General features: G+C 43.0%; 1 protein-coding gene across 5 annotated transcripts in view; it reads left to right on the top strand.

Moving 5' to 3' along the window:
- ATP2B1 (ATPase plasma membrane Ca2+ transporting 1) overlaps positions 1–22,374 on the top strand; it is a 179,190-nt gene that overhangs the window by 126,880 nt on the left and 29,936 nt on the right. For all 5 annotated transcript variants that reach the window (XM_073651644.1, XM_073651643.1, XM_073651646.1 and 2 more), the window contains exons 9-11: positions 5,738–5,952; positions 14,603–14,845; positions 15,973–16,214. In XM_073651644.1, coding sequence (XP_073507745.1) covers positions 5,738–5,952; positions 14,603–14,845; positions 15,973–16,214 — 700 coding nt within the window. The remainder of the gene's footprint in view (positions 1–5,737; positions 5,953–14,602; positions 14,846–15,972; positions 16,215–22,374) is intronic.

Raw genomic sequence — 22,374 nt, 5'->3', positions numbered from 1 at the left:
ACTGCTTATCGTGCATAAAAAAAATGTCCTCACAGCTACATGGACAGAAAAATAAGTTACAGGTGACAAACAATTGATTTATTTTTTATTACGAATTTCAGAATTTTCTCTAATAACCCCCCACGACAGCACACAGGAGGATGTAACCCTACCCTAATAGGGACAGGAAATACGAAGAGGCTGGAGGGAGCTCCCACGTCCTCCCTCCAGTGTTATTTCCTGTCCCTATCAGGGATGAAGAGGTCACCCCCGGTGTGCTGGGCCGACGACCGGCACTGGGGGAAAGCTACTAGCCGGGCAGCGGAGGATCGAGCGGTCTTTACCTCTCCTCCTCAGGGCGCTGCTCCCGTCTCCTCCGGATTCGGGACCCCCTCCTGCAGTCCGCGCTCTCGGGCAAGGTATGCAGGATCTTCTGACCGGAGGCCTCTCTGAGCTCTCCGGTCCATCTCCTCTTCCTCTCCCCTCTGGATGCGCGGGTGATGCTGGCTCCCGGATGTGGAGCGGATGCCGGGCGGTGGATGATGACGTCACTTCCGGCAATTGCGTTCCACTGTGAACCGCATCAAAAAACTATGGGGGAAGAAGAGTGGAATGCTGCCGGTGATCAGAAATCTTCACCTGGACACCGGGGGAGGAGCCCTCTAAACAGAGGGAGGCGCTGGTGCGGTCGCCCATAAAAGGAGCCCTGGACAGGAAGACATCTACAGGTAGGACAAAACCATGTCTGTTGAAGCTTCTCGCTCTGCATCTGTAGAGCTCAGCGCCGGTCTGGTCCCAGTAAGTATGGCACTGGTAGTCCATCTACCAGATGCAGGAAATAGTGATTATAGCTCCCCTCCCCTTCTCCCCTCTCTTGTAGGGGGACAAGGAACCTGCATCTGGAGAAAAAGTTAAACAGTCACGCAGATGTCCCATCTGTACAAAAAAACTATCTTCCTCCCATAGAAAGCCCCTATGCAAGGACTGTACGGAGAAGATTATCCTGCAGGAACAACCTTCCTTAATGGAGGAGATAAAGAGGATTGTACGCCAGGAGATCAAATCCTCCTTGGCCTCGGTCACTCTCCCTACGTCCTCACCTAGTCAGGGTTCTACATCTACTTCCTCAGTAGCCAAAAAGAGGAAGATTAGCCCGCCAGAGGGAGGGGAGGAAGACTCTCAAGAGGAGATATATATCTCGGAAGATCTTCCAGAGGAAGGTGAACTAAGTCCAACCCCTGATAACTCCCAATGAGAGAGATATTATTTTCCATCAGATAGTTTGGAGGAACTCATCATGGCAGTAAGGAGAACTAGGGAGGTCGAGGAAGAAAAAGTGCCCCAAACAGTACAGGATCAGATGTTTGGGGGGCTACGTTCCAGAAAAAAATTGGTGTTCCCTTTACACCAGCGTATTAGGGACTTGGTCTTAGATGAGTGGGAATCTCCAGAAAAGAGATTAAATACCCCTACAGAGTTGAGGGATCATTTCCTGTGGACAATGAGATGGCAGAATGCTGGTCTGAAGTCCCAAGAGTGGATATCCAGATTCCACGAGTAGCAAAGAAAACCACACTGCCCTTTGAAGATTCCTCTCAATTAAAAGACCCCTTGGACCGCAAAATGGAGGGACTACTCAGAAAAATCCTGGGAGACCTCGGCAACACTATTAAGCACCAACGCAGTCTCTACGGGCGTAGCTCGATCAATGGCTCGTTGGCTAGATCAACTGGAGGAACACCTAGCTTCAGGCACCCCCAGAGAAGACATCTTGGCATCCCTACCACTTCTACAGAAGGCTACGGGGTTTTTAGCAGACGCCTCTGCAGAATCCCTGAGAGTAGCGGCAAGAGCATCTGGGCTATCAAACTTTGTAAGAACGGCCCTATGGTTGAAATCCTGGAACAGCGACGTGGCATCAAAAATGAAATTGTGTTCCATCTCCTTTAAGGGGAAATACATGTTCGGGCCAGCCCTAGGTGATCTTCTAGAGAAGGCCTCAGACAAGAAGAAGGCCCTCCCGGAACCTAGGAATGTGAGGAAGAGGCCTTTTTTTGTCCCTCCCAAAGCAGACCCCTCAATATAGGGGTAAAGGCAAAACAGGATGATGGAGCTACCCAAAAGGTAGAGGAGGCAAAAATCTTTTTCTCTCCCAAACCAACGTCTGAACAGACCATGACGTCAGGACAGTCTGGGGCCGCATCTCGAATTTTCTCCCTCAATGGAAAGAAATCTGCTCAGACCCATGGGTCCTGAGGGTTGTAGAGTTCGGAGTAAAAATAAATTTCTCCTCCTATACTCCAGAGAAGATAAAGTTAACACCGCTCTCCTCTGAGTCGTCAGGCCACCCTGATATCCGGTCTTACAGACCTATTGTCCTCAGGGGTGATATCCCTGGTTCCTACAAGGGAGATAGGCACAGGACATTATTCCAGGCTCATCCTAATAAAAAAAAAAACCAATTGGCTCACACCAAGATACGAAAGCTTAAAAGCAATCTCAGCAAGAATATTCTCCTGGGCCGAAGAACATCTTCTATCTTTGTCGGCTCTTCATATCAAAGTTCAGTCAATATCCAGGCCGACTTCTTAAGCAGAACAAAGATTCATCCACGAGAGTGGAGCCTAAACCCAGACGTCTCCAGATGTTAGTCGAGAGATGGGGCTATCCAGAGGTAGATCTCTTCGCCGGACACCAGAACTCGAAAGTACCTCAATATCTCTCCCTGGATCCAAACGGCCCTTGCCTGGGCGTGGACGCATTCGCTTACAAATGGGAGTTCAAACTAGCGTATGCCTTTCCGCCACTACCTATCCTTTCAAAAACCTTACAGAAGATAAGGACCGAAGGGACCAGAGTAATGTAATGTCCCCTCGCTGGCCAAAAAGGAGGTGGTTTGGAACTTTAACCAGTCTTGAGTGTGGAGAGCCCTCTAATCCTTCCTCCCATCAAGGATCTCCTTCTACAGGGACCGATTCACCATCCGGATCCCGAGAGACTACACCTAACTGCCTGGCTTCTGAATTCCTGATAGTAAAGACAAGAGGCCTCTCAGAGAAAGTCATCAAAACTCTCCAGAAGAGCAGGAAACCTGTAATGAACACCATTTACGATAAGATCTGGAAAACCTTCTTAAGGTGGTGTGCACCCATTCGCCCAGACCCTCATAGGGCTGATGTGGCTCAGATTCTAGACTTTTTACAAGAAGGTCTGGACAAACGTCTCAGACCTAGTACTCTTAAGGTCCAGGTAGCGGCGTTAAGTTCTTACTTCGATGAAAGACTAGCTGAACATCAGTGGGTGAGAAGATTTATGACAGCAACCACCCGCATCCACCCTAGAATAACAGACCTAGTTCCCCCCTGGGACCTTAACATTGTTCTGAAAGGGTTAACCCTTCCACCCTTTGAGCCCTTATCAACCATAAGACCTGGAAAGGCTGACCTGGAAAACTGCTTTCCTGGTGGCAATAACTACAGCCAGAAGAGTGTGTGAACTACAGGCCCTTTCGATCAACGAACCCTACCTGAGAATCCTGGAAGATCGTCTAATTTTCCAACTTGACCCTTCATTTCTACCTAAGGTGGTCTCAAATTTCCACAGATCTCAGGAGATAATCCTTCCATCTTTTTGTGACAACCCAAAAGACAAAAAAAAGAGATGGAATTCCACACTCTGGGCGTTCGGAGAATAGTACTGCACTATCTTCAGGAAACAGAAGAAGGAAGGAAAGACAAGAACCTATTTGTCCATACACAAGGTCCAAACAGAAGAAAGAAAGCAGCAAAATTCACAATAGCCAACTGGATTAAAAGGGCGATTACGGAGGCTTACTAGATCCAGGATCTACCACCTCCAGCAAAGCTCAAGACCCATTCTACTGTACAAGGGCGAGATCTGTCCCCTGGGCTGAAAAAGCCAGCGCATCCATCGAACAGATTTGCAGAGCTGCCACATGGTCCTCAATTCATACTTTCTCCAAACACTACAGACTTGATCTAATGTCTGTTGGAGATTTAGCCTTCGGAAGGAAGGTCCTTCAGGCTATTGTCCCTCCCTAGTATATCTTTGGTATACCTCCTGTGTGCTGTCGTGGGGGGTTATTAGAGAAAATAGAATTAGACTTACCGGTAATTCGGTTTCTAATAACCCACCACGACAGCACTTGTAATTCCCTCCCCGTCACTTATTGTTTCTACGACAGCTTGATCAGTAAAAATAAAAATTAATTTGAAGCATCTATACTCTTGTGGTCCTTTGTAATAACACTGGAGGGAGGATGTGGGTGGGGCTATTTAAACCTCTTCGTATTTCCTGTCAATATTAAGGTGGGGTTACATCCTCCTGTGTGCTGTCGTGGTGGGTTATTAGAAACCGAATTACCGGTAGGTCTAATTCTATTTTTTTTTTACCCCTGTAAAAAACTGTAGTTTAATATCAACATGTTCTTATGAATCATGCTCCTAAGTGATTTTTATTTTTACCTCACAATGAATGCTGTAAAAAACAAATACCCCCACAAACAATGGCAAAAATTGCTTTTTATTTCTGAAGTTTCGGCGCACTAAGAAATTTTTCCCGTCGTTTTTCAGTAAAATGGTGTAATCAAAACCACAACTAATCCCACAAAAAACAAGCACTTGTATGGCTACACTGACTGAAAAATACGAAAATGGCTCCATGGAGAAAGACAAAAATCCAAAAATTAAACATTCCTGGGACTAAGGAATTAAAGAGGACCTGTCAAAAGTGGTCAGTTTTAGTGAATATTTTATTTCTGTTGCTCCCCTGAATATTTATTTTTTTATTCACTATATGGTTCCAGGGATTTGGACCTTTTTCATATAGTGCTAATTTTTATGGTCTTTACGAAGATTGTGTTGATCACCGAGTAATTATGCAGAGCAGCCTAAAGACGCTCTTCCAGAGAGTGCTGTGAACCATGCCCCCTTGTAAAGACCATAAAAATTAGCATGAAACAAAAAATCCCCAGTCTCTGAGACTGTCAGCTTAACAAAAAGGCTTAAAAGAGTATTTCCATCTCCAAGATCCTATCCCAGTATGTTGTAGGTGTAGTAGTAATAATATTAGCAAATGCCTCCAATTAGAAATGTAGTATAGTTCTTCTGATTCGCTATGCCTCTTTCCTCATGAGCAGGCATTGCAGGACCTTCGGTATCCATGGTACCGACTACTGATAAAGTGACAGCTAGTTGCTAGTGGTCTTAACTATGGATACCTAAGGTCCTGAAATGCCTGCTCATGAGGAAAGAGACTTTGCAATTCAGAAAAAAATATACTACATTTCTAATTGGAGGTATTTGCTAGTAGTAGTATTATTATTACACCTACTATATATTGGGATAGGATCTTGGAGATGGGAATACCCCTTTAATTATTGAAAAGAGCAGCAGGAATACGTTAAGAGCAAAAACTGGCCACTTTTTACCTGGTGACAGGTCCTCGCTAAATGTTAGGCATATAAATGATCAAGACAAAAATGCATTAAAATATGTAATTTCCAAATCGAATGGGTCTTAAATTTCCCAGTCATTTAGCCAAAGAGAAAAATGTTATCTTTAAAATAGCTAAGGCCTTGCTCATACAGTGTGGTTTCTGTATACATTTTATAATAGGAAAAATGCCGAAACATAAAGCTTTCCTTAGTGTTGTGTGGAGACTGTACATATGGCTGTTCTGTATCATGCACTCTTAAATCGAGTACTGCCTACTTAACCTTGTTGTCTACTCTTTCAAGGCTTGGTGATGTCTGCAATAACCGTCATAATCCTTGTTTTATACTTTGTGATCGACAATTTTTGGGTTCAGAACCGCCCCTGGTTGGCTGAGTGTACACCAATTTATGTCCAGTATTTTGTAAAGTTTTTCATCATTGGAGTAACAGTTTTGGTTGTAGCCGTACCAGAAGGTCTTCCACTTGCAGTAACCATCTCACTGGCTTACTCTGTTAAGGTAAGAGCTTTCTTCATCTACCCAACTAGTTGTCTGTGTTTTTTCTAGCACTGCATGGTTTAGACTCTGGAATTACAATCATAACCTATATTTGGGATGTGGGAAGCAGTTTCTATATTATGTGAGGCCTTTTTTCTGTCTTTCTAACTTTTCTCTTTCTTACTCTCCTGTCTTTATTTTTCTTGCTCTCTAACTTTGTCTTTTTTTTTCTGTCTTTTTGTCCTCGATCTTGTTTTGTCTATATGTTGTGAGTAGTGTTGAGCGATACCTTCCGATATCAGGAAATATCGTATCGGATTGGATCGGGCCGATACCCAAAAAGTATCGGATATCGCCGATTCCGATACCGGAAACCAATGCAAGTCAATGGGACACAAATATCGGAATGAAAATAAACCCTTTCTTTCCTTGTAGGTTAATTCTACATGAAGTAAAACAACTAAGAATAATGTAGAATGACATGAAAAGCCGGCAATTCATCAGCGGCATACACCAGTACCCGACAATTTACAACAGAAAGAATAGAGCTTCACACATAGATTAGATAGATAGAAACATGTCAGTCACATATATATGAAGTACTGTGACAGTGTTGCTTACTGTACTTGTCATTTAGTGTAAAGGATTTATTTTAAAAAATATTAGTGTTTTCGTGCACCGTCTCTTTAAGAAAGCCGGCCGGCAATTCAGCATCTGTACCCGACAATTTAGAATAGAAAGAATAGAGCTTCACACATAGATTAGATAGATAGAAACATGGCAGTCACACATATATGAAGTACAGTGACAGTGTTGGTTACTGTACTTGTCATATAGTGTAAAGGATTTATTTAAAAAAATATTAGTGTTTTCGTGCACCGTCTCTTTAAAAAAGCCGGCCGGCAATTCAGCATCTGTACCCGACAATTTAGAATAGAAAGAATAGAGAATCACACATAGATTAGATAGATAGAAACATGTCAGTCACACATATAAGAAGCACAGTGACAGTGTTGATTACTGTACTTGTCATTTAGTGTTAAAATAAAGGAGTTATTTAAAAAAAAAAATTGGCGTGGGGTTCCCCGTAATTTTAGGCTCTAGCGGAGGTTAAGCAGACGGCTGGGGCAGATGTTTGAAGCCTGGGAAGGGGGTAATACCCACGGAGCTTCCCAGGCTACTAATATCAGCCCCCAGCTGAATACCTAGCCTTTACTAGCTATTAAAATGGGGGAACCCCCCCAAAAAAATAACGTGGGGTCCCCCCTAATTTAATAGCTAGCAAAGGCTAGGCAGACAGCTGGGGGCTGATTTTAATAGCCCAGGAAGGGTGCCATGAATATTGGCCCCCTCCCAGGCTAGAAACACCAGCCGTCAGCCGCCCCAGAAATGGCGCATCCATAGGATGCGCCAATTCTGGCACTTAGCCTCGCTCTTCCACGCTGCCCTGGTGCGGTGGCAGGGGGTAATAGGGCTGGGGTTGATGTCAGCTTATAATGCCAGCTGACATCAAGCCCAGGTTAGTAATGGAGAGGCGTCTATAAGACACCCCCATTACTAACCCCATAGTCAAAGTTAAAGAAAAACACAAACACCCAGAATAAAGTCCTTTAATTGAAATAAACACACAATTCTTTATTGTTCTAAATTAAACCATACTTACTGGCACGCCCATTCCAGCTGAAGCCAACGATCTCCTGCAATAAAAGAAAAATAATAAAGCAACCTCATCCTTACCTTTCCATGGTTCCCACGACAGCTTCAGCTCTGCTACATCGACATGACAGGCTGGACCGCAGCAGAACGCTGCCATCCAGCCTGTCATCCCGCAGACACTGAGAAGCGCAGGCGTGCTTGCGCTCCTCAGTGTCTCTCTGTGACGTCATCCAGATGAGCCGAGTTCATGTCCAATGAACTCAGCTCACCTCATGCACGTCACTGACAGCGTGGGAAAATTCTCACGCTGAAGCGCTGAGTGCAGGAGAATTTTCCCACGCTGTCAGTGACGTGCATGAGGTGAGCTCATGTCCAATGAACTCAGCTCACCTCATGCACGTCACTGACAGCGTGGGAAAATTCTCACGCTGAAGTGCTGAGTGCAGGAGAATTTTCCCACGCTGTCAGTGACGTGCATGAGGTGAGCTGAGTTCATTGGACATGACCTCGGCTCATCTTTATGCCGTCACAGCCAGACACTGAGGAGCGCAAGCATGCCTGCGCTTCTCAGTGTCTTCGGGATGACAGGCTGAATGGCAGCGTTCTGCTGCAGTCCAGCCTGTCATCTCGATGTAGCAGAGCTGAAGCTGTCGTGGGAACCATGGAAAGGTAAGGATGAGGTTGCTTTATTATTTTTCTTTTATTGCAGGAGATCGTTGGCTTCAGCTGGAATGGGCGTGATGGTAAGTATGGTTTAATTTAGAACAATAAAGAATTGTGTGTTTATTTCAATTAAAGGACTTTTTTCTGGGTGTTTGTGTTTTTTTTAAATACTTTACTAGAAATTCATGGCGGTCATGTCTAATATTGGCGTGACCCCATGAATTTCGGGCTTAGGGCCAGCTGATAATGCCAAGCTGGCCTTAACCCCTTTATTACCCAGTGAGCCACCGCACCAGGGCCCTGGATGAGTTGGGTACAGCGCCAGAAGATGGCGCTTCTATGAACGCGCCATTTTCCGGGGCGGCTGCGGACTGCAATTTGCAGCGGGTGGGGCCCAGAAAGCTTGGGCCTCCCTGCGCTGCGGATTCCAGCCCCCAGCTGCCTTGTTGTACCTGACTGGACACAAATATAGGGCGAAGCCCCACATAATTTTTTTTAAATTATTTCATGAATTTCCTGAAATAATTAAAAAAAATTGACGTGGGGCTTCGCCCTATATTTGTGTCCAGTCAGGTACAGCAGGCAGGAACGGGCTGCCCCCAACCACCAGCTGCCTATTTGTACCTGGTTGTACACAACAATATAGGGAAGCCCTTTTTTTCTTAATTATTCCATGAATTTCATGAAATAATTAAAAAAAAAAAAAACGTGGAGCTTCTCCCTATTTTTGTGTCCAGCCAGGTACAACTAGGCAGCTGGGGGATGGAATCTGCAGCGCAGGGAGGCCCAAGCTTTCTGCCCCCCCCCCCCCCCCCCCCCCCCCCGCTGAAAATTGCAGTCCGCAGCCGCCCCGGAAAATGGCGCGTTCATAGAAGCTGGATGCTGTACCTGGCTGGCATACAAAAATATGGCGAAGCCCACGTCAAAAGTTTTGGGAAAAATTTATTAAAAAATAAATAATAATTTAGGGACTGCATCTTTATTAACTCCTCAAATGTCATTTAGTGTTAAAATAAAGGATTTATTTAAAAAAAAAATGACGTGGGATCCCCCATAATTTTAGTCTCTAGCGGAGGTTAAGCAGACGGCTGGGGCAGATGTTTGAAGCCTGGGAAGGGGGTAATACCCACGGAGATTCCCAGGCTACTAATATCAGCCCCCAGCTGAATACCTAGCCTTTACTAGCTATTAAAATGGGGGACCCCCCCCAAAAAAATGACGTGGGGTCCCCCCTATTTTAATAGCTAGCAAAGGCTAGGCAGACAGCTGGGGGCTGATATTAATAGCCCAGGAAGGGTGCCATGAATAATGGCCCCCTCCCAGGCTAGAAACACCAGCCGTCAGCCGCCCCAGAAATGGCGCATCCATAGGATGCGCCAATTCTGGCACTTAGCCTCACTCTTCCACGCTGCCCTGGTGCGGTGGCAGGGGGTAATAGGGCTGGGGTTCATGTCAGAGCCAGCTGCCATGAAGCCCAGGTTAGTAATGATGGGCGTCTATAAGACACCCCCATTACTAACCTACAAAGTGTTAAAAAGAAAAAACACACTACACCCAGAAAAAAATAATTTATTTGAAATAAAACACACAATTTTATTTAATTCTTAGTTTACTAAAAATAATAGTTACCTGTCCACGTTCCTGCGCTGATCTCCCATGCACAGCTGTCACATCTGGAGATGGTGACAGCTGTCATGGCTGCTGTAAGCTCACGCTGCCGGGAACACGTCCGCTCCCGGCAGCGGGAGCCACTGACTGAGGTCACCGGAGTGCATTCAGTCAGCGCAGCTCCGGAGACCCCCTTTACGGCACTGCTGTACCGTGGGAATTTCTCACGATACAGCAGGGCCGTAAAGGAGCTAACCGGAGCAGCGCTGCCTGAACTCCGGTGAACCCTTACGGCCCCGTCATTCTAGCGGCGGCAGCGGTTCAGAGCGGTCACATTCTATGTGGCTGCTCTGAACTGGAGATCATCGTGGGACACTCGTGGACTACTACGGAGGGGTAAGGATAAGGTTGTGGTTTATTATTTTATATTTTATTACAGGAGATCGATGGCTTCGGGGAATTAGGTGTCTAGGTGAGTATAGGTGTAGTTTTTTATTTTTTACTTTATTTTAGGTGGCGATCGGCGGGGACAGGTAATGTATGAACTAATTTATTGTAGGTAACCACTGGCCACCAATGACATGTATTTAAAATTTATTGGGGACACAGTAGGGCAATTTATATAGCAGGATCAGGCTGATGGGAACTACTGCTCCCATCGAGCTGATCCTGCTGGCACGAGTGGACGGGGGACAGACATAGGCCGATGGGAGTAGTAGTGTCACATCGGCCTATGTCTGCCTGCACGCACACACCCGCACACATCGCACAGACACAGCGCACACTCGCAGACACCCCGCGCACACACCCCGCGCACACACCCCGCGCGCACACCCCGCGCACACACCCCGCGCACACACCCCGCGCACACACTAATCATGACGGGCTGATGGTCTGGGAGGTGAGGCTGACCTGTGCGGCCGTGGGAAAGTTCATGTGAGTTCATGCAGTCAAGCATGAACTCACATGAACCCTCTGAGGGCACCGCGGCGACTTCAAATGAACAGCTGATCGGCATCACCTGATACCTCAGCTGTTCATTTGAAATAACCGGCGGGAAAGCGCAGCACAGAACGGGAAAGCCGGCGGTGAAGTCTTTTCATTGCCGGCTTCCCCGCCCGGGTCCTTCGCTCCTTGGTGCTGCGCTCCCCGCCCGGTCCTAGCTTACGATCGGGATGGGAGGTGGCGAGGGGAGCGGAGGATCGGGGTGGGAGGCTGCGGGGAAGCAGTATGGGGCTGTGTGATTGTTTAAAAGCCGGCGGCTTTTTACCGCCCGCCGGCTTTTAAACAATCAGGAGAATTCTCCCACGCTGGGATGGCATTCTGATGACAGGCTGGATCTCAGCTGAGCGCTGCCATCCAGCTTGTCATCCTTCAGAGACACTGCAGAGCACAGGCATTATGGGAACTTCCGATTCCGGTATCCGATATTGTCAAAGTATCGGAATTAAGTATCGGAATTCCGATACCGCGAATATCGGCCGATACCCGATATTACAGTATCGGAATGCTCAACACTAGTTGTGAGACATAGTGAGATTCCTAAAATATAACTACCAAACCCTGCTGTGTGAAACCAAAGTTAAAGGCGTCTCCCCTTATGAGTCATAATAGACATTTGCAACTTATATGCTGTTAAAAATGATCCAGTGATTTTATGACATTTAACTTTTAAGTTTAGTCAGGTGTGGAAAAATGTTGCAAAGAAAAATGCTTTTAAAAATAAGTGTTAATTTGCATTTTTGGAATTGATAAAAAAAGTAAACTATTCTAACTTCTATTTTTTTAAAGCATTCCTACTTTGCATTTATTTTTACACCTGCCTAAAGTTTTGCACACTACTATAGACCGTATAGTACCAGGTAATGTTTAACGTTGTAGCAATGTGAACATAATGAGTTGAGTGCTGGTGGTCACATGTGCTCAGTCACTCTTTTCAAGCTAGCTGTCTCACACCTTATTGACCTTCGATTTTTCATTTTTTGCGCAGTCATTTTTTCCACACCTTCATATTAGAATCATAACTTGTTTTATTATGTTTTGTCGACAGTCAGGTGAGGGTTTGCTCTTTGTGAGAGGAGTTGTAATTTTGACACTTTTACTCAATTTTACTATATAATATAATGCAAAACAGAAGTAAATTCAAGTGCGGTAAAATGGTAAAAACATGATTATCATTGTTTTTTGATTTTTTTTTTTTTCTTCCGATGTTCTTTTTGTTAGAAAAAATGACCTGGCAACATTTCTAGGTCAGTACGAATACAACAATACTAAATTTGTATAATTTTTTTTCCCTCTTATGGTGAAAATTCATAAATTTCTAGAGGGGAAAAAATAGGTTTGTGTCGCCATCCATACGTTGTTTTTTTATTGTATTTTTTTTTTTTTTTTTTTTACGGAAGTGTGGAGACTAGAGGAAAAGAAAAAACGCAATCCTGCGATTTTTAGAACAGGTGCACACTGCAATTTAAATGTTGCTATTCGTGATTGACCGCAGGATTTAAATTGTCAAACAGCGGTGATCAGAGCTAGCTCCAGTGTCAACTGTTAGGCCACAGCCCCACTATCAGTATTTGGTCAGTATTCGGTTAGTATTTTTTAAATGCGGAATTGGTGACTTGTTTCTATTATACCTTTTCTCCGATTGTTCCTCACCTGGTTTTGGCTCCTACTCCTGAGAAAAAATACTGACCAAATACTGATAGTGGGGCCGTGGCCTTAGAGGAAGATGCCGACTGGGTAACATAGCCGGCATCTGTTGGGTATGAAGCTGACTGAGCTCACTCAATACATGGGAACTGGATATGTGACGTGTGTGTGAAAGGTTAACCTGCAGATCAGGCGGTGTTTTTTCTTCCCTGCTGGTCAGGATTGGAGCACAGCCTCTGTAGAGAAGAAGAGTAAAGCTGCATGCCCACTATGCGTTTTTCAAGCATTTTTGCCGGAATTTCTGCAGCGAAAAAGCTTAAACGCTTGGTAATACGTGCCCCATGGTCCCCAATGATGATCCGTATGTGGTGTGCACATGCTGCGGAAATTTCCGCTGCGGATTAACATTGCAGAAAAATACGCAGCATGTCCATTAATTTTGCGGACATGCAGTATAATTGCCGCCATTGACTTGCATTGAATCGCTTAATATCCGCATGACTACAAGTGCACATGCGGATATTAAGCGATTCAGTGTGCGGATGGTACCCTGGTCTGGAGGAGAGGAGACTGTACCTGTAAAAAAAAAATAATAATAATTTAAAATAAAAAATAAACATTATACTTGCCTTCCAATGGCCCCCGGTCTCCCGTACGATGCGTCCAGTCTCTTGTAAGGCTCGCGATGGTCTAAAAGGACCTTCCATGACATAATTTAGTCATGTGACAGGTCACGCGACCGCTGACGTCACCGGTCGCGTGACCTGTCACATGACCAAATGACGTCATGGAAGGTCCTTTTAGACCATTGCGAGCCTTACAAGAGACTGGGGGCCATCGGAGGACAAGTATAATGTTTATTTTTCGTTTTGTTTTTTTAACTATTAACTTGGTCACACTATATAAATCCATGCCGGTTGCATGGATTTATATAGTATGACCAAGTTGTCAAGCACTTTTCCAAGTGATGCTAAAATCGCTTGGAAAAGCGCTTGATAACCCGCATGTGAAAACTCTTGACAAACTCTTCTACCTGGCTGGAACAATGCATGTAAAATCCGCATGTGTTTTTCCTGCCAGGGAGAAGCAGAAAAAATCTGCAGCATTTCTGCATCGTGGGCACTTAGCCTTAGGCCCTGATTAAATAAGACTGGCATTTTGTGCACTAGTCTTAATCATGTGTGGAATAAATGTGCCATATTCATAAAGAGGTGCAACGTATGTGTAATGTACACCACTTTTCATCAATATGTCGGGTGGGTGTTGCCTTGCCCACTTTGATCATATGACATTCTTAATGATGGGCATGCAGGAATTAGATGTGCCGAATCACTAAAAGGCACACGCTTTGCTAGAAAGAGATTGGAGTAACATTTCTGGTGTAGGGAATGCCCCACTTGTAATGAATTTATCAGGCAGGCGTTGATATGCCCTGTATCCTTCCCAGCTATTTTGGCTCTGCTGCCCAAAACTGGGATGAATTTGCTGTTGCAAAATGTTTGTGCAACCTCTTGTTACACAGAAATTCTGCGACATTTGAAGGTGTCTTGCGTCAGAACACCATGATTAATCGGGGTCTTTATCTGTAAAATGGATTACACTGTCAGCTTTACAGAATAGCAGTGGCACCATAAGAGCGAGCAAAAATTGATAGTGGGTTTTTTAATTTTACAAAACAGCCATCCTTTAAGGACTTTTGATATGGCATTTTTTTCAAGGGATCCTACTCCCTTTTAGCTTTTGGATCCTGTAAATTAAGAGGAAATGACATTAGCAATGATGGATACAGTATTCACATACTGAAGCTAGAGGAAGCACAAACTCTGCCACGGTGGCCATTGTCCTCTATGAAAGGTGGATGGAATAGATAGCAGAATTGTATGCATACAGTCGAGCATGACCTCGGCATATTAGAAGTGATGGCTCCTGTTCAGAATGATGGTATTTTTGCGCTTTTCTAGTTTTAGTGCCCAAACTTCAGGCCCCACTGTTAAGAGGGCTTAGTGACAAGTTACTGATGTAGCAATCACACATGAATGTCATTGTGAACCAGTGACTTGAGAACGTACATTGTTTGTCCTTTTTTCTTTTGTAGAAAATGATGAAAGACAATAACTTGGTTAGGCATCTGGATGCCTGTGAAACCATGGGAAACGCTACTGCAATCTGTTCAGATAAAACTGGAACGTTAACCATGAACAGAATGACTGTGGTCCAGGCTTATATGAGTGAGAAACATTACAGAAAGATTCCGGACGCAGAGTCCATCACCGAGAATGTGCTGCACCTCCTTATAACCGGGATTTCTGTCAACTGTGCTTACACATCAAAAATCTTGGTAACTATACCTACTGTACTTTACAAGACGAAATTGCTTCTTTCTCTTCTTGACACACATAATGTAGAGTTTCGCTTCTAGGCTGTATTCATCCAAGGACAATAGTGTTGCTACTTTTAACGTTAGCATTATCATTCCAGGAGCATGTATCTCTACAAATCGAAATAACTTCACACTTTATCATTACTGAAGTCAAAGGGAGTGGAAAATGTCCTAGCTGGTGCATGTGTAACGAGTCCATTGTAACCAAATGTGTCATGGGCTTTTATAAAGTGTAACACTGCACATATTGGAGCTTCTTCAATCACTACATTGGATAGTTGTAGGGAATTTGTCAGCAGGTCTTTGCTGTGTAATCTGAGAGCAGCATGATATTAGGGCAGAGACCCTGATTCCAGTGATGTCATTTGCTAGTCTGCATGCTATCTTTTTTTTATATAAAATCACTGTTTTATCTGCTGCAGATCTAGCAGTTCTCTAAATGCTGAGCCCTATATAACCCGCCCACACCGCTGATAGTCAGCTTTCTGTACACAGAAAGCTGCCAGCCAGTGGATGGGGCAGGGTTACACAGCAGGAGGACTACATGACGCAAGACCTTTCGTTCGCTAGCAATCGCCGAGTGATAAAATAGTGATTTTATTGAAACACACCTTAGTAAGTTACACATTGCTGGAATCGGGGTCTTTGCCCCTACATCATGCACAGGGCTGTGGAGTCGGTAAGCCAAACCTCCGACACAGACTCCTCAATTTTCATGACTCAGACTCCCTCATGTTTAAGTGATACATTTACTGTAGCACAGATTCATCTCAGCTAAAAGTCTAGACCCTTAGATCAGGAATAGGACAGATATTTATAGGAAATTTCTTAACTTTCCCAGATTCTTAGGAAAAAATATTCCCCACAAACTGCATTGAACTACTGTACCCAATTTATTATATATATTTTAGGAGTTGGTCCATTTTATACTGACTCTGAGTCCAACTCCACATCCCTGATCATGCATGTCCCAAATTAAATCGCAAAAACCTGCTGACAGATTCCCTTTTAATGTGATGGTGAAATCTTAAATGCAGTAGCCTTATTTCCCTGTCTAATGTGTGATACTAAAATCCTTTCCCTAGCCTCCTGAAAGAGAAGGTGGCCTGCCACGCCATGTCGGGAACAAAACTGAATGTGCCTTGCTGGGATTTCTTTTGGATCTAAAGCGGGATTACCAAGATGTCAGAAATGAGATTCCTGAGGAAACCTTATTTAAAGTGTATACTTTTAATTCTGTGAGAAAATCTATGAGCACAGTATTAAAAAATAATGATGGCAGTTACCGAATGTTCAGCAAGGGTGCCTCTGAGATTGTCCTCAAAAAGTAAGTGCACAGATTTTTAGTTGTCACCATGTGGAATGAGAAATTGAATTTAGTTAGAATAAACGTTCTAATTGCGAATATGTTGGCTTAAAGGAGGACCTGTCACCAGATCAAAGGAAATCCAGTTTTTTTTTTTTTTTAATTCCACTGTGCCCCTGATTATTCTGTTTTACTTTGTTTTTTAAATCCACCATATTGTGCCAGAAATTTATGCCTTTTCTCTTTGGTGCTACTGTTTATAGTCTTTACGAGGGGGTATTACTTAAAGTTGTAATGCAGAGCAGCCTAAAGAGAAGCCCCCAGAGAATCCTGTCAGCTGTTTGGAAAAAGACTAGTGATGAACGCAGGTGATCGTTACTCGAGTTTCCCTAGGGTGCTCGGGTAAGCACAGAGTATCGCGGGTGCTCGAGTGACATGTTCGAGTACCTGCAGCTGCATTTTTCGCAGCTGTTGGACAGCCACAATATATGCAGGGATTGCCCATGTTTTTCAGGCAATCCCTGCATGTTTTGTGGCTAGCAGCTGTGAAACATGCAGCCTTGGGGACTCTAACATGTCACTCGAGCACCCTAGGCAAACTCTAGTACCGAGCACTTGCGCGCGTCACTAAAAAAGACTGTGAAAATTGGCACTAATTAAAAAGCAAAATATCTCTTGACGTAGATGGCAGATCGAAAAAAAAAACACTACTTAATATCAAGGGACGCAGTAAGAATAAAATAAGATAAAAAAAAAAAAACCTTTTGACCTGGTGACTGATGCTTTTTACGTAAAAGTAGAGTCTGGACATTTTTACAGAGAACCTGTCAGTGTGCGTTAACATGTAGAAGTAGTGATAATGCTGTATAGGCGGTTATCCCCCCAATGAAAATTATATCTTTGTGAAGGGATCGAATGAACCAGTCTGGAGAAAAATACTGTAGAAGCCATGTTCAAACCAGGCTATAAATGCGTTGTGGGTGCATCATTGGGCTTAAGCTGTTTCTTCCAAATGCATTCACACACCCCCATTGCTCTTCCAGCCTGATTTACATGTGGTTTTTATACTCTACTTCTCAAGAATAGTACATTGGATCCCTACAAAAAAAGTTTTCATTTTTATTGAGGGAAAAGTGCTATCTATTCCAGCCAATTTTGACCTTCTATAGTCAAATAGCACTCCTTCCGAGCTTTGCCATGTGCCCAAACTGTAGTTTCTGACCACGTATGGGTATCGCTGTACTCAAAAGAAATTGCACAATAAATTGCATGGTATAATTTGGGGATAAAGCAAAATTTCAGTAAAATCTTTCACTTTTTCTTTATCCTGTGGAGCACCTAAAAGGTTAACAAACTTTCTGAATGCTATTGTGAATATCTTGATGGGTGCAGTTTTAAAATAGGATTTTCTGACACATAGGTACCCTCTAAGTCACTTTAAAAGTCAATTAGTCCTTTAAAAAAAAGATTTTGTAACTCGTGAAAAATGAAATTGCTGCTAAACTATTAACTCTTGTAAAAATCTAAATAAATCCAAAAAAAAATAATTGATGACCAGATATCCCTTATTGAATAAAGTGTGTGGACTCTGAGGGACTTCCAGGTAGCTCATTTGATATCTTTGTCTTTCTTCTAGTACCTTTGACCCCTGTATCAGCTGTCTTACCTATTAACTTACTGACCCCCTTTCTATGTAGTCTAAGTATTTACCCACTTGGGACATCTTTGATGCACTTTGCACTTTACTTAAATGATGGTCTCCATATGTATTTTTACTTCAAGCTGACCTGGGTCACTGTGTTCCTATACATGGTTTATTTATTGATCTATGCTTCTACCTACCCTCAGATGCCCATTTTTCTGTTTACTTTTTTCCTCGTTTGTATTATTGTTCTTCGTGTTTTTATGAATTCTTCAATAAATGCTTATTTTATATTGACCATGAGTCACATTTATAGGTTCTTTCTTGTAAAAATCTGTTTGAAAAAAATGATGCTGATGTAAAGTAGACATGTGGTAAACATTTTTTTATCAACTGTTTTGTATGGTATAAGGATCGTATGTATATCTGTTTAGAGGACACACCACTTTAATTTTTGAAAATTGTGAATTTTTTTTAATTTTCATCAAATTTTAGATATTTTCACAAATCCTGTTACCCTAAATTTACCATCAAAGTACAGTGTCACAAAAGTCTCACAATCACTGCGATATGTAGAAGCATTCGCCACATAAAGTGACTGGTCAGATTTGACGTTTTCAGAAAATGTGAAAACTTGCTTTGGCGAGAAGGGGTTAACTTGGTAATCATCTGCCAACTTAAGTGCTACACATAGTGCTGTCACTTCAGCTACTTGAGTCTAATAGAGTGACACCATTTGTTCCATGAAAAGATACCACTATCCCAGTATTCTTTTGTAGATGGGTTACGTGTGGAACAGGGACCCTGAAAATCATTCTGAGGCAGTGTATTTTCCATTATTATGCCAGTACAATCATGTCACGGTAGAAATGTTGACTCGTGGGTTGAAGTAGAGATATTGCATATTTTCTTATCCGTTGAGGTAGTAATATTGTATGTTCGCTTGTCGGTTGAGGTTAGTAACATTGTCTGTTGGCTTATGGGTTGAGGCAGCAATGTTGGTTGAGGAAGTAATGCATGTAGGTCCATGGGTTGTGGAAGTTATGTATGTAGTCCCGAGGGTTCAGGTAGAAATGTTGTATGTAGGTCCATGGGTTGAGGCAGTAATCTTGTATGTAGGTCCATACGTTGAGGTATTAATGTCTGTAGGCCAATGGATTTAGACTGTAATATTCTAGTCTGTTGGCTCATGGGTTGAGGTATTAATGTATGTAGGCTCATTTGACGAGGATATTATATTGTCTGTTGGGTTGAGGTTGTAATATTACCTGTTGGTTCAGGGGTAGCGACAGTAACTTCTGCTGGCCTACGCGTTGAGGTTGTAATCTTGTATATTGGCTCATGGATTGAGGCAGTAACGTCTGTTAGCTCATGGGTTATGTAGGTTGAAAAAATATAGGTCCATCAAGAGCCTTTCTCCGCCAGTTATATATTCTCGATCACTAAATTATTTAGAACCTACAATGTCATTTGTTAGCTCATTAGTTAAAGCAGTAATGTTTGTTGGCCCATGGGTTCAGGTTGTGATCTTGTATATTGGCTCATGAGTTTAGGCAGTAAGTATGTGTAAAGCAACAATGTGGCAGGTTTAAGTGCTGTATTTTTCTGACCATAAGACGCACTTTTTTTCCCCCAAATTTAGGAGGAAAATGGGGGGGGTGCGTCTTTATGGTCTGAACCATACCACATACTTTCGATGGTGGATGCGGCAGGACAAATGCAGCAGAGCGGCGGTGGGCGCGGCGTCGAGGCAGAGCGGCTGTGCGGCGGCTAGGCAGAGTGGATGTGCAGCGCTGCGGCGTCGTGGCAGAGCGGCAGTGGGTGCACAGTGATCTACTGGAAAATGGCCGCCCTAGCCGGCACATGCGCCGTCTGGGAGCTCGGGCGGACATTTTTCTGTGGATCACAGCTTCATGAAGATGGCCGCGGCCACCAGAAAGCCGCACCACTCAGTTGCACAGCCGCAGCCACCGGACAGCAGCCCAGGCCCCATCACAGGCCCAGGCCCCACCACAGGACCCGGCCCAACTTCCGCCGGCTTCCTGAAGGACCCTGCCTCCTGTGACCCTCGCTCCAACGCCCCCAGGTAAGATACCTATTCAGACTATAAGACGGACCCCCATCTTATAAAAAATATTTTTTTTCCTATTTTCCACCCCAAAATTTGGGGTGCGTCTTATAGTCCGAAAAATACGGTACATTGCAGCCTTGGATTGCTGAATTCAGAGGTAACAACTAGATTAGATAGACACTTCACAACACAGACATTAACAATCCTAATATGTATTTTTTTAAGTAAATTTTCTAACTTGTTGGGCAGTATTGGCCTGCCCCAGATGAGATCAGCTGTCTTTTGTAGCATGCTGCACTCAGACATCCAGGGGGAGCTTTTGCTACAATGTCTAATGTGTAACTATAATAAACTGGTTGGTGGTTGCCACAGAAATGCTGACCAAGAACACCAGTGGCATGTTTCTCAGCACTAAATAATTAGAAAGGTTTGTCATAGTCTGGTAGTCAAAATCTGTTTTAACAAAGCTTATTTGATGGTATAAACAGCTTGTATCATTTGAGGTGTAAATTAATTTGCTGCACATGTTTTGGATGATTTATATCCCTGTAATAATTTCTGTAGAGAAGCGACCAGATAATGGTAATCTGGAACCCACTGTCCACAATAGCAGTTAGTGCCCAAAAATTGCCCTATTTTCAGCTTTAGTAAAAGTTTGTGCCTATATAGCTTTTTATTTTTTGATGTTCACATACATCGACAGACAATGACCTAAGTATTCCAATTTGGCTGGATCCATTGAATTTATTTTGATTTATTGTTTTGGCCAATTTTTGCTAAAAAATTCATTGATAGAGTGAATAACCCCCATTCCAATTCATTTGGATCATAGCAATAGATTGTCTACATCAGGGGTGCTCAACCTTTTTTGGTCTGTGGACCACATTGTCATACTGTACCAATCTGGAGAGCCCCACCAAACATTAAAGGGGTATTACATTCAGTGACATTTGTGGCATATCGAAAGTATATGCCATAAACGTCTGACATGTACAAATTCTACTTATAGGACTCTTGCCTCCAAAAATCAGCATTCTAATGGTACGTTCACACTGAATTTTTTTACGAGGATTTAAAAATAGATTCTGCTACTAAATCCATTTAAAAAACCACATCAAATACGGTTTGAGTATGTTTCTGACAGGTATTAATGGGAAAAGCTCCTATAGTATTGTTTTTTTTCACGTAATTTTGAACATTTCGCAGTAAGACCTAATGAGCTTATTCAAAAATTATTTGAAGCATTTTTTTTATGTGGATTTGCAGTAAAAATCTGTGCACAAGTTGTAAAGGGCAAGAGGTGATGCATGCACATGTCTCTCTATACTAGATCATGGGTTTGTTTTTTGTTTTTTTGCTTCTTAACGATTCAGAACTCCCATAAACTACGGTGGAATGTGCCACAGACACGGCCACTTGTCTAATTCACATACTCTGTTCTGGAGTGCCAAATGGGTTTAGAAACCCTATTCTCCTAATGCTTCCAGAGCTATCTACACCATTGGTACTTGCCAGTTCATGCATCTCTGCTGCTTGCCACTACTTTTCTGTGTGGCTGATCATGTATAGTTAACTTGTCAGACAAAAATTTTTCTGTCCATATATTTGGGAGCCTCATAGAATGGCATCACTGGCCCCATGTGTCCTCCAGACTGCAGGTTATGAACCCCTGGTCTACTTATTGTATGACTGTCGATCCTCAAGATGGCATTGATCCAGCATATTTTTCAATGCCTAAAGGAAAAATGCTAGGAAGGCTGTGCATCCCAACAGAAGTAGAGTCCATGTCAGTTATTCTCCTTCAATGGTAAAAGCATGTGGCCACCTATCAAGAATAGGATAGACCTGGCACCAGCTTACTTTTCCATAACTTTCAATTATTGGACTGCTTTGCGGACTGCAAACAATATTGTAGAAGAGTTTGGTATCACTGGGGCCATGGGAATACTAACTTAATAATGGTCCCTATATATATCACAGAGGAACCTATTTTTTCTGTATTCTCTGAAGGGATTTCACACCATTCTTTGGAGCATATTAACTTTCGTATCAACCGGAATTTCTAGTGTTCACTTTCAGGTGGCAAAGCTAAATTGGCTCCAATGTTTGTAAGCAGGTCATATCTGAGCATGAAGATCATTGGGAGCGTGATGACCATATTGAAGGAAATTTAGAAGCATTTAGTATTGCCTGTATCTGGAAGACAGAGAACTGATATATCATTCACATTAATGTGATGAAAAGGTTCAGTATTGAAGTAAAGTAAACTGCATTAGGAGACTGAAAAGGTTTGAATGTGGATTTTATTAGTCAACGAGTTCCTAATAATAATAATCTTTATTATTTTGGTTTGTCCTGAAGAAGTACAGGTGCATCTCACTAAATTAGAATATCAAAAAATTAATTTATTTCAGTTCTTTAATACAAAAAGTGAAATTCATATATTATATAGTCATTACAAACATAGT

The sequence above is a fragment of the Phyllobates terribilis genome, unplaced genomic scaffold, assembly GCF_046119375.1.
Source record: "Phyllobates terribilis strain yellow unplaced genomic scaffold, ASM4611937v1 Scaffold_11__3_contigs__length_659146591, whole genome shotgun sequence".
Lineage (NCBI taxonomy): Eukaryota > Metazoa > Chordata > Amphibia > Anura > Dendrobatidae > Phyllobates > Phyllobates terribilis.
This window is presented reverse-complemented; position numbering and strand designations above follow the sequence as displayed.